The following is a 13,467-nucleotide window of genomic DNA, read 5'->3' as shown; positions in this document are numbered from 1 at the left end:
TCCAGTATTTGTCTGCTTGGGATGACATGGTTGACAAGCCTCAGTACTTTGCCAGAGATGGCCTCCACCTGTCAGCCCTGGGATTCCGGATCCTGGCCAAGGCTATTGCCTCCCCCATTGTGTCATTTTTAGGCAATGTCCCAAAGACAAATCTTCCAACATAAAAGATCGGTCAAAAAGCAAATTGAAGGTTATGCTGCTCAATGCTAGGAGCCTTAACCTGAAAATGCACTCAGTGGAGGCTCTCCTCGCACTGGAAGATGCCGATGTCTGTGTGGTCAAAGAAACTTCATTCAGGGCTACAGAGAGCACCCCTGCCTTACCAGGCTGTACATCATTCCACACATTCCGACCCCAAAATGAAGTTGGAAAGACTGGTGGAATCTCTGTTTTCATTAAAGGCAAGCACACCTCCAGACTGGTTTGCCAGCATTATGCACTGAAATTACTTCAGGTGCAACTGACAGTTGGCAAGACACCCATCCAAGTTATAGCCAGCTATTGACTTCAACTACCCCACCATAGACTGGGTGAACGAATCCTGCAGTAATTCACTCACCCAACAATTCCTTGACTTCATCAATTTTAACTCGCTAGACCAGCTGGTCTCATCCCCCACAAGGGGAGATGATATTCTAGACTTGGTTCACACCAACATGGGTGACCGCTGCACCATTCCCATAGTACGTTTTTCCCTGGTGAGATGAGATCATAGGTCTGTCTCATTTGAAGTCTCTATCCCAGCCAACTCCCCCCCCCCTCCCCCAGCCATAACCAGGCTAAAAATCTTCTCCAAAGCTGACTACAACCTCCTAAGGGTGGGTATCAGTAGCTTCACATCACTGTACCACCCCCCTCAGGGGATGCAGACAACTGTGCTGAACAGCATGCTAATGCAGTGTACAAGCACCTGTACAACTGCATGGACTCCGCCATACCTGAAAGAACTAAAACCTTCTCCTCAAGGAAACAAACCTGTCTGGTGGACATCCTCTATCACCAGGCTTTACAAGAAAAAGAAAAAAAAAAACGGTTGTCCAAGGGTAAAAAAGAACAAATTCCAAATTGGAAAAACTCCCTTCAACAAGCAAATTAGATCACTAGTGAAATCCTCTAAAGCCAATTACGAATTGAAACTAGCCTCCAAAACAAAGGGAAACCACAATGCCTTTTTTGGTTACATCAGGAACCTCCATGGCAAAGCCCAGGTTTGTTCTGAATTAGTACTCAACAGTACCACTTACACCGATCCTGTTGACTTAGCCAACCTGCTAGCAGATAGGTTCAGCACAAACTTCACCCCTCAATGCCCCCAAAGGCCCATTTGATATCCCCAGTACTTGTCCCACACCTCATATCTCTGTAGATCAAATATTAAAGGACCTATCCTAGGCAAAGAACACAGCTTCCATGGGTCCTGATAGTAACCCAGGCTGTATTCTACACCATCTCCAGCAAGAACTAGCTTTGCCATTAGGCACCCTATTTAACCACAGCCTAAGTACAGGCTTCATTCCAGCAGAGTAGAGAACTGCCATTGTTATCCCCTTGCACAAAGGTGGTGCCACTACTAACCCTAGAAACTTTCGCCCCATTAGCTTGACAAGTCTGAGCTGTAAAGTCATGGACTGTATTGTTGTGGATCTCATAAACAAGAACATAGGCGACCTCCAAGCACTTGACCCCACCCAGTTCAGATTCGTCAAGGACAGATCTTGTCTGTTGAACCTGGTTGACTTCTTTGAGACTGTCACCAAGGTCCTGGATGAAGGAAAGTCAGTACATACAGCTTACCTTGACTTGGCCAAGGCCTTTGAAACAATCACTCAGGTATCATTGAAAAGCTAACACAACTTGGCATAAATCCCTATCTCATCAGGTGGGTGGCCAACTGGCTCACTAATAGGACCCTCAAGGTCAAAATAGGCACCTCCACCTCTGACAGCAGACCTGTCACTAGTGGTGTTACCCAGGGATCTGTCCTGGGACACCTACTGTTTGGCATCTGCTTCTCAAAGGTCCAGGCAAAGACAAAAGGCCTGTGGCTGGCCAAGTTTGTGGATGACTGTAAGTTGGGCGCCGTCATTAACTCCCTAAATGATGTTAACATATACTGCAAGAGCGTCTCACAGCAACAAATGACTGGTGCAAAAACCATGGCGTTAAGTTAAATGCAAAAAAATGTATTATCATACCCTTTGGCAAAAACACGGCCCCTACTTATTACCACATCAACGGTAGCCCCCTAAGCACACAACCTGTGATGAGACACTTGGGTACTCAGGTTGGCAATAATCTCACATTCGACTATCATGTACCAGCAGTGGTCAGAAAAGCCTTTTACTTAGTTCATCGCATAAGTAAAGGGGATTGGATCCAGAAAAAAAGAGGTTATTATCTCTCTCTACTCCTCGCTCATTAAGGCAGTAATTGAGTATAATTCCCTGTTTGGAATGTACCTTTCCAAATACCTGCACCAATTGGAAAGGCCACAGAAATACCTCACAAAGAGAATCCATGGCTTCCAACACCTGTCCTATGCGAACAGGCTTAAATCACTATCACTCTACTCGGTACCGTACAGATTGCTCAGATATGATCTGTGTCTCACTTACAAGGCAATATGGGACCCTGGCCTACTACAGATGCTCCATATCCATAAGTCTAACTCCTCACGCATTACCCGCTCAAAAGGCCAAAATCTTATATACGACATCAACAAAACCTGCTGGAGAGACAGATTTGTCTCCCAGCAGCTGCCCCGTCTCTGGATTAGACTTCCTGTACATGTCTTGCTGACTCTCTTCAAGTGCAACATGGATAAGAGGATGGGAAACCACAAATTTTTCCCAGGGGTTCCACCTGTGTCCCTCATTGACAGGGGCGACAGGTGCTGACTGAGGTTTCTTTTTTGGGGATAAACTCTTGGCTAGGCTTGTAAGGGCCCCAGTACCATTAGCCTAGTAACTTCCTATGATACACCCTCACTATTGCAAATTAAGTTCCAGTTCCCAGCTATAAGTAATATTCCCTGCTAAAAGCTGTTTTTCTCCCATATTTTTCTCAAGCTCCATAACAGCAGCTTTTTGGTGGAATATAAATACAAGGCAGTGTAATCCTCCTCCTTTGCCATTGGCCCCTTACTACAAATGTACCTTAATTCTTTTTTGTCCTGTTTTATCACTATTGGAGCCCCTCTAGCAATTAATATAATTGCTCCATTTCCCTTTGCCCATGATTCTACTGAATATCCATCCTGAAATCCTCTCTTTGTCAAATTCACATGCTCATTTCTTTCCAAATGCATCTCCAACAGCATTGCTATTGTACTCTGCATTTTTTTAATACAATTCAGTACTCTTTCCTTTTTGTCTATATCTTTAAGGCCATTTATGTTTCAAGATAATATGGATAGCATAACCATTATGTTAAAAAGCTATTGTTCCCTGTTATATATGGTACTGTGCGTATTTCCAACTTGTACATACTAATGTTTGTCAGGATGATCTTTTGTACACTTTTAAACCTATGTCACATTTTCAAGACTTAGTTTTTTGGTTTGAGGATTTTCATTAAAACAAAGTACATTTTCAGAATAAAATACCCCATATTAACTTAGAACAAACCCACAAAACTATGTACATTTTCAAAGAATTAAGTTTAATCCTCCAGATAGGAACATTTATCCCAAATCAACAGCTGTACCCATAGGCATTACCTATCCTAAAGTTAAGATTACCTGTATTAAATTGCATACTACAGCCTGTGCCCCCACTTACACTGATTTGTCAAAGCTGTTGATCAGTGTGCTGCCATCTTGGAAGTCCTCATCTGCTTATGTGTCTTGATACCTTTTTCAGCAGGTTAAAATATTGAGAAGCATTTCTCTCTAGCTTCAGTTGTACTTGCTTCCAGATTTTCCAGGCTTCATCTGTGTTTAAGCAGTGCTTTAAGTTCTTTGGTAATCCAGCTGTCCTGGTTAGGTTTAAGCAGCTCAAAAATAAGAAGGCATAGTTTTTGTATTGAAGTTAAATTATTTCCAGTAGTATCAGGATTTTGATAGAATGGCCGATCAATCAAGTGAAGAAATTATAAACTGAAGTTTGGACAAGCTGCTATTAGGGTTGGATCTGAAAGTAATGAAATTAGCTGTGGTTATAATGGAAGGAGTTAAGACTGAAATGGTTATGCCAGGCATAGATCTCCCCTCAACAGCCTGTAGGAGACAGAATATAGAGATAGGGCCTTGAAGTGGTCTGCATAGGACATTTTACGTATGCCCTGTATTCCTTTAGTGACCATCCTCTTTGGCCATTCCATTTGTTGGATATGCTTAGTTAGGTACATACCGAAGGGGGCATTGTACTCAATGATAGGTCTGATGCATGCCAAATACAGTGAAACAATGACTTCTAGGACCAAGATGTCATACCGTTGTTTATAAGTTGCGCAGCATAGAATGATTTCCTCATTACTGTAGACACTTGATATTACTGTCTGTGTGTGTGTCCCCAAGTCCCTGACTACTGGGTCAGCTCTTAGGGGTGTGTTGTCAATATGATACTTACTAGGGGTGGATGACTTCCTGAAGGTACCGTTATGCATTTCTTGGCATTTAGTTTTAGTGCATGTCTCTGACACCAGTTGTTTGTCTGTTTCAGTCCTTCCTGGAGAACATTTGTGTTGGTGTGGGATTCAATGACCATTCCAATTTGCAATCATCTGTAAATTTAGTCAGCCAAAGTCCACTGACATTTGCCTTGACTTCGGAGAAGTAAATGCCAAAAAGGAGTGGTCCAAGGACTGATCCCTGAGGGACTCCTCTTGTGACTGGCCTCTTTGTAGAGGTGGACACCCCAGTTGCTAGTCTTTGTCTTGCTGCAAACAATGAAATGCTTGACTGTATTTATGCATTTATTTATGTTTTGTTGACCAGCTTAGTCTCACTAGCCCTGTGGCCTCTTTTCAGGAGAGACCCAAGATGGTATTCATAGTAATTAGGGGGAATTTTGCCAGAGCACAGGGAAGATTCCCCTACTCTTTTCAATAAGTGTATGGGATATTTTCCATCAGCTTGAGCTACCACCTAAACAGACAGATGGCTGGGGCTTCAGTTTAACATCTCACCCAAATGACAGCACGCTCAGGAATGCAGCACCCCCATTATGTTGCACTGTAGTTTTAGTACTGGAACATGAATCCAAACATCTACCCACAGTCTTGTGATTTTCCATCATCAAAGGTGAGTGTGCCAATTGTTGAGCCACTCCCACAAAAAGTTAAGTATGAATTAAACATTGATACCATATCCAAAGATAAGCTAAAAGCCGCCTTCAACTATGTCATGAACTTCAGAAACGATGCATAACTCATTACATCCAAGTGATGCCTCCAGATGCATCTGCAGTTAACTCCTGATGTCTCTAGGTGTCAAATATTGCTTGTTCATATTGGCATCAATAATTCCAAAACCATGCTATGTACTTTGTTTTAAAAGATTTCATCTTAAAGCTTACGCAACAGCAAACTCAACTGCATTAATATTTTACCTCTGTCTAGTGCAAGTAAATAGATATTGCTTGTTGTTTTATGATGATAATTTATATAGATATAATGTTCACATTTTTCTAAATAGCTCGACAACCAGGTAACAAAGGCAGAACTCCTTATTCTCGAATAAAAGCTCTCAGGTAGTTGAATAAATTGCTGTTTGACAGTATGTGTATAACTTGAATGATTGCTGAGATGATATAAGTTGTTTACAAAATATTACAAACTTAACAGTTACTGTGTTTACTGTGATTTATAAAATTCGGTTTGAGACCTACAACCTAAAGAATGCTACCACTATAAAAGTAGTTTGTGTGAAGAGTTTGCCATTTATCCTTTCATAATCTCTGTGGTTCCAGAGATGTGAACATTTGAAATGTGAGGACATAATTTGATTTTGTCAAAAGGCTTAGCCTGTACCCATTGGAAGTGCAAAATTCCTGAGCTCCATTGGAGTGAATGAGTTAACACTGCACTGGACTGATTTCAAGTAGTATCACCCATTCTCTCTCTGAAGATATCACAGACATACTAACAGACAGCTTTGACTTGAACATCTTACATCTTTTAGCTGTCCTCGTTTTACTCTGTACCTGTGCTTGATGGTCTAGGGCTTGTGTGATGCTCACTCCTCCTTCACTGAGACACATGCACAAACCTGGTGCACCATTCTTAAACATTAGGAATGTTATGCCTGAAGTGCAAAACTTTGCATTTATCTGTAGTGAACTTGAGATGTCACCACAATGCCTACCTGCAAAGGACCTCTGGGTCCTTTTTTCGGGATTGTTCCCCATTTAGGACTGTGGCCGTATTTTTTGTGCATCACCTTCATATAGGTTTATGAGAGACAAGCAGGCCAAGTAGTGAAGGCTTTGGCTCCGGCCTTGGATAGCTTCCCTTAAACATTACCCTTAGAGTTCTTCCTCACAGCTCTTCTAGGAGTTTTGCAAGTTTTTGTTGTAATCTTACCCATTTCAACTTGAGTAGTCCTCAATATGCTAATTCAAAGGCTTTAATGAAGCCTGTGCAGACATCCATTGGAACACCATCATCTAAATTTTCTGGTACATATTCGTAGAAATGCAGGAGGTTTGATTGGCAGCTCTTCTTGATAGTGGAGCCATGTTTCTTTAGGTCCTGAAGCTGAGTCATCTTTAGAAAAATCTCAGGCCTTCCGGAGATCCACTTTGCCTCTTTCCTGCACACTAGTGTGAGGCTAACTGCCCTGTAGTGGTTGCCATTCACTGAATTAGGGAGACAAAACAGTTTTTTCCTTGCATGTGGTACTTCCCCGCAAGTTAGAGATATATTAAATATTTTTTGTGAAATTTTATGCAAAGATATTTACCAGTTTCTTTTAGTACTCTGAAAAGTACTACTTTTGGGCCCTGTACTTAATCTTCCTGCAGTCAGACCATTTCCTTTTCTACCCTCACTATGTGGTCTGGCCATTCATTACCCACCTCCTCTTGCCACCTTCTCAACTCCAGTTTCTTTGTCCTTCCTCACCTGCATAGTCTCTTCCCTCCTGGACTTAACATATGTCTGCTTCATTTCCTAGCTTTCTACTACTACCACCATTTAAATGTTTTCTTATTCTTGGTTACTGCCTTAACCTCCCTGCTCAAACATTTTTGCCTTCTTCTGAACTTTACTTTAAGGTAAACACACATTACATACATTTCACAATGCTGTTTCTGCATCTTGTCTATAGCTTGTCTGTCTTCATCTTCCCATTGTTGTAGATCACTGTTCCTGAAGATATGAGAACAGCCTCTCTTGTGAGGCTCAGGTCTGTTGTTGGAGTCCCCAGCCAATGTTATGCACATAAAATGTTGACTGCTTTTTTATATATTTATCAACAAATCAATAACGAGGAGTAAACAAGTACAATCCTAAGCAAAACGTTGGTTATTTTAAGACTGTGAATGTAGGAAACCTGCCTTTTTTTTGTATGGGGACCCCATAATACCTTTTGACATCTACATGAGGATCAAGAACTTTTGTGGTTTGGAAGAGGCTCACTTTGACAGTGTCTGAGAGCATATGATCTTACTCCTTCAACATCCTACTCCCAGATAACTGTAATCCAGTAGTTTGCACTCATCTGCTTCAGGTCTAAAGTGAACTATACTGTAGCATGGTCGTTGTTGGCCAGTGGTGATCTCACCTCCACCTTCATAAATGTCATTCCACTTAGTGAGGAATAAGTTCTGAATTTTGTTTTTTTAGGGGCTTATTGCACCACCTGAACAAATTCTTCTTGGTTCAGAGCTCTTGTCAGAATTTTCCCTTTCTCTCTGCTCTAAGTTCTTGAGCCTACCCACAGATGGTTGTCCTTTCACTGATATGTCTGGGTGATGGTAGTGGGTGTCCATTCTCCACATTTCTGTACATACTAACTGCATTTTGACTGCTGGTGAATTTTCTTCACTACACCGGTTCAGCTCTGGCCACTTCTGTTTTCTTGCTTCATCAAGCTGTCCCATATCTTGCATAGGCCATCGCTCCCAGAAATTGTATGCCTGAAATCAGACACAATACCATTCTTTTCATGTAGAAAAAGTCTGAAGCTAGCTTAACACAATTTCTTCCCTTTTTGTTCAAGTGCCTATAATGGTGACAATGTCTTCCTTGTCGGATCCCAGAGTAGCTTGCATTTCCTCAGTCTTTTTACCCAGCCCCCTGGCATAACTCAGCATCATCTTCCAATGATTATTTGCTCCTTCCACTCATTTTGCTGTTTGCCAATTTTCCAAACATTGTCTCACTTTTAATTTTCCATCTCCTCACTTCTATCATGTCCTATTAGTTGCTGCCTTTCAGATGCTTATTTGTTCCTTTTCTTCTCCAAGACTCTTTGTAAAGTTGCACTAGTACATGTATATCACTCAGACCTCTTTCTAAGCAGTGCTTCTCTTATCTTACCACACCTGCCCTCAACATAAAGTTCATCCTTAGCCCAAGTATCCTCAATTTACCCATGTAACCATAATCTTTATGCCTTGCGTAGTACTGCCCTACAGTGCAATTCCTGATTCTTTGCTTCTTACTGTATTGACTGCAGACACTAGATGCAACTCTGCAAAAGCCAGTATGCACCCATGGCTTCTGTATGCCATCCTGGATACTTTCTTCACTGTCAATATCACCAGGTTACTGGTCCTCACACTTGACATGTCGTAGGATCTGGTCCTACTCTTCAACACTTTCCTGTCTTACCTCGTCTACTATTCTGTCTTGTAACAGTCTGACACTCTCTCCTGTGGCCAGTCCTGCTCTATTTTCTACCCTCACAGTTCCAATCCCCTTGGTAATAGATTAACCAGTAGTCAGTACTTTGCTTACTCCTACAGTGGTAATTCTGGAGTCCTGCCTAATCCTCTACCCTTGAGTGTTTGATCTCCTATCCTCATCTCCTGCTGCATCTTTTCTTGCCTAAAAGTAAAGGTACAACTGTAATGTGCGTCTTACTGAGGAATATGATGGGGTCCCCAATAATGACTATTTTATTGCATGTGTGTGAGTAGTGGATGTCAAGAATTACACCTTGAGTGAAGGTTGGAATGCAAATCCCGATACACATTTTGAGAATACCAGGGTATGTATTGCTTATATCTGAAGAACCTGATAATGATAACTTGTAGTACAAGGAGCATTAGCTGCTCAGTATGTTACCAGTTATATATAAAAAAAAAGTGCAGGTACACAAAGTGCTTTGCAGCTTAGAAAGCATACAGGGTAAATTTGTTGATGGGAAGATAAGAGTTACAGAACTACAAAATGCTTCTTTGGGTAAATCTTAAGTAGGCTTTAAAAAGAGACTCCAGTGTTAGAGCAAAGTGAGCTACAAGCCTAGCATGTGGGAGTTAAAGAGGGAGGGTATGGAAAAAGAGTGAGAGAGCACGCCTGTGGAACATGCAGATTTCTAAGCTGCTGTTATAAACTGTAAATCTAATAAGGTGTTACTATATCAAAATAAATAAAAAATAACTTTATTCAAGAGCTTTCTATAAGGCCAAGTGGTCTTAAAGTAGATTATATAGATCTTACTTGGAAGACTGGAGTGCTTGAAGAAACTGAGTTTTTGAGCATAGGGCCAAAGCTTAGAAGATAGGTGGAGATTTTATACAAGGGTCCAAGTTGAAGGTAATGGTGAGTGGTGTTTTACTGATGGAAGTTTCACTGGGAGTGACCAGGTCTCCAGCAACTCAGTCTGTCCCACATTGACTACCAGATGTGAGCCTTTTCCTCACTACAGCTCAGTGGAAAAGCACAGATATCCCAGTTCTGCAGTCATAAACCAAGTGCACTTTCTTTTGCTTTCAGTTTGTACTTTTCTTTGTTGCATCCATTGTGTTTTTATCATGCTAGAGTTTATTGAAGAAATATAGATTTTAGCTACTGTCTTTCTTGTTAAAACTGCATTTGTTCATTGTGCTGTGGGTCTTCAAATATATAAACAGTTTTGGAATATGCTTTTTGCTTGCAGAAATGAAGTCACCAAATGCTAGGGAGCTTTTTTACTGAGGAGCCTCTAAAGCCATTTCTTTGTCCGTTATTGCCACAGAAAAACAGGACTTTGGGAATGTAAATTTTTTTGTACTCAAATATGGTAGGAGTTTGCAGGAAGCTTGTAGGTGAGATGGGGTATCAAAATGTGCATGCTAAGACACTGATGGTGCTGACCGGTGCAGAGCTGTGTAGCATGACACTTTCATGTCTGAAGAGTCGTAAATGAAAATAAACATCACATTTTTTGTGTTGGGAATAATGCAGTTGGTAGAAGAAATGTTTGAGTGGCTGCTTTGTCTGGACAGTATCAGCAGATTTTGTATGGAGAAGAGCAAAAAAATGAAAGTGTGTTAAACTTATTTTCAGCAAATAGGCAGGAACCAAACATGAGTACTGAGTCAGAGAATGTATTAAGAAATCCAGGGAATACATTTAGGGAAAAGTTGAGCTGCACAGTTTAAAATCAAAAGAGGAATGTTGAAGCATTCAAGGTGTAGATCAGACTGCAACTCCCAGACGGTACTGTTTAAGATTCAGAGTGCAGATCAGACCGTGACACGTGGGTGGCATGATTTAAATACCAAAGTATGGTTCATATTGTAGCACACAAGTGATGTGGTGTAAGATTTGTAGTGCAGATCAGAGTAACACACACACACAGCATGCTGTAGGTGTCCAGGTACATCATACCGTAGCACACAAGTGCGACGATATACAAGTCAAAGTATATAAGAGACTGTAGCACAAGGCATGGTGTAGTATTTCAGATAGATTTCATACTGTAACGCATAGGTGAGATAGTGTAAAATTCATGGTGCAAATAAGACTGATTTACAGCATAGTGCAACATTTCAGGTAGTTCATACTGTAGCACAGATGGGGACACCATGCACCACACCAGCTACAAATCTAATTGCAGTGCATAAGTGCCATTGTATATTACTCCCAATGCAGATCAGTCATTGGCACACAGGTGGCTTGGTGTAGCATTCATGGGGCAGAACCAAGTTCATTTCATTCAAAGGTGGCATAGTGTAGCATTCAAGGTGCGGCTCACAAACATAAGGTTGTAGACTCAAAGAGCAGTAGTGCAAGCCAAGAAAGAAAATGGCAACACAGACCTTTTTTTCTTTTTTTATATATATAATTCTAGGAAGACACCATCTGAAATGAGATTGGTATGTATGGATGTCTTGTGTTTACAGTGACTGTACATGTTGAATAGAATATAAGATAAACATGAACAAAATACAAAAAAAGCTGTTATTACAGGTGCCAATTTTTCCACGTAAATATATTTTCCTGTGAACACTGTTTGCTACATAAGCAGAAGATGTATGTAGAGAATGTTGTCTGAGGTATAGATATTTGCTACAGCTTGCAAACTACAGAGCAATTTACACACTCCCTTTCAGATGCATAGTGGGGGCTCTACTAGAAGCGCTAGTAAGTTATGAAATGAATTACCAGCTGTTTGTTGACCCATTGGAAACAAGTGGTCATAACATTACAAAAAGAAACACAATTGCTGGTGTGCTAAGATAGTAGCTTTCATAGATGTCTGCAGGAGTAAGAGTGTTGACCCCATGCATCCAATAATAGTGCAATAGCTGTCATTACTTAAAAACATGTCATATGAATTTACTTTTTTATTTTTTTAAATAATGTGTCAATTTTCTATTGCTGTAGGCACATGAAAATCTTATTGATGGACACTTCCCTGCTCCTGAGGAAACTCTACAGCATCTGGCAGCTTTGAGACTCCACTATCTGTATGGAAGCTGCTCCAAGGTTGCCTGGGCCTTGGAGAATGTGTACCCTGTCTGTCGGGTTAAGAATAAAATCATGCAGTCTACAAAGAGCAGTGGTGCCCACACACTTGAGAGAAGACGGACAAGCTTCTTGGAGGGAACCTTGAAACGCAGCTTCAAAGCTGGATCAGTGAAGAAACAGAAGATGGAGGAAGAGCAGATGTTGGAGATGTGGGTGAAGGAGGAACTGTCAGCCACTCGTACAGGTATACTTGAGAAATGGGAGCGGCTACCTGGAGTTTCACAGCACCAGGCTATGGTCAAGTACATGACCATCGTAAAAGAATGGTCGGGATATGGGTCTACTCTGTTTGATGTTGAGGTAGTACATCTTTTTTTTTTCAACTTCCTTATCACTAATTTTTTTCCTTTTCAGATGAATGTACCACATTTGCATTATAGGTACATTAGATGTGTATTACAATCTAATAAACAGTTGGAAGTTTTGAGGGCTTTCATTGGGGTGTTATGTCTGTAGCTGTATGGTACAGCAGGATGAAACCCTGACTGCAGTTTAAACAACCCTGGTCAAAAGTGACCCAGGTGAAGCTGGGGGGCAAGGAAGGGACAGAGTTAATGATGCCACCTTGTCTGTCGAGGGGGGGGTGTAGATGGATGACAACATTATAACCAGGTCTTGTTGCAATGGCATCACAAAGGGCCTGGATGTATCCACTAATCAAGCTGAACAGTGACTCATTGTTATCAGATTAGGTGCACGAACAGCAGCAAGTGGAATGTCAGTCTGCTGTTAAATGAACAGGGAGAATACATAGACCAGCAACATTATCATTTTGAAATGTTTGGTAAGAGTGAGACTTGAAATATCATGCGTGATTTGGCAAACCTGTGGAGTATTGACTAATGATATTGGTGGGTCCTACTTGGCAAACATGCTGTGCTGTTTTGCAGTGGGAGTCGTGACTCTAAGGGCAGTCAACTGACAGTGTGTTTGAATTCCATTTTCGCTTTACTTTGGGGTGTCCAACCCTGGACTTAGTATATATAGGTATGGAGGTGTGAGGGCAGGTGCCTCCCTGAAAAAAAAATGTGCATTAATATAATTGTCTGCAATGTTATGATTTGTTAATTTTGATCTTGTGGACCTGGTAGGGCATGTGGAGAAAAACATTGTTTATCTGGATGATAACCCCTCCTGGAATATTGGGGAGATAGAGAATTCAGATGCTTTGCAGGCAAAGATGTAAAAACAAAACAGTTTTTGTTTCTTACTGGTGATGACCCCTTTACAGTACTCGCTATAAATTTGCAAAAATTAATTAACAAATGCCCATTTTCATCCTTATGCAACAACATTGCTGAGTCGTCCAGAACTGCAAGAGCTGTATAATTTTTAGAACAAATAAATATATCTTTCAAAACTGAGCGACATTAATGTAGTAAGCCTTGTTACATTTTTTTTTAATGCAGGCACTTAATACTTACTTGAGATTGTAATATTCCCAGAGTCAGAGAGAAGACAGGTAGCTTTACACCATAATACATTTTCCTTTTTACTTTGATAAAAGTTGAGTATGTAGCAAATGGCTAAAATGTGCATGTGGCATCTGGCACATCCTTCTGCTAG

The 13,467-nt window shown here is 41.0% G+C and overlaps 1 protein-coding gene across 1 annotated transcript in view; it reads left to right on the top strand.

Annotated features, from left to right (window-relative positions):
• The window catches only part of LOC122804987 (unconventional myosin-X-like), a 2,302,513-nt gene that overhangs the window by 2,265,989 nt on the left and 23,057 nt on the right, over window positions 1–13,467 (top strand). The window contains exon 35 of the mRNA XM_044075233.1: window positions 11,758–12,201. Coding sequence (XP_043931168.1) covers window positions 11,758–12,201 — 444 coding nt within the window. The remainder of the gene's footprint in view (window positions 1–11,757; window positions 12,202–13,467) is intronic.

Source organism: Protopterus annectens, chromosome 6.part0 (genome assembly GCF_019279795.1).
Source record: "Protopterus annectens isolate FY-2018-M chromosome 6.part0, PAN1.0, whole genome shotgun sequence".
Taxonomy (NCBI): domain Eukaryota; kingdom Metazoa; phylum Chordata; order Ceratodontiformes; family Protopteridae; genus Protopterus; species Protopterus annectens.
The sequence above is the reverse complement of the archived record's forward strand: the minus strand, read 5'-3'. Positions and strand labels throughout refer to the sequence as shown.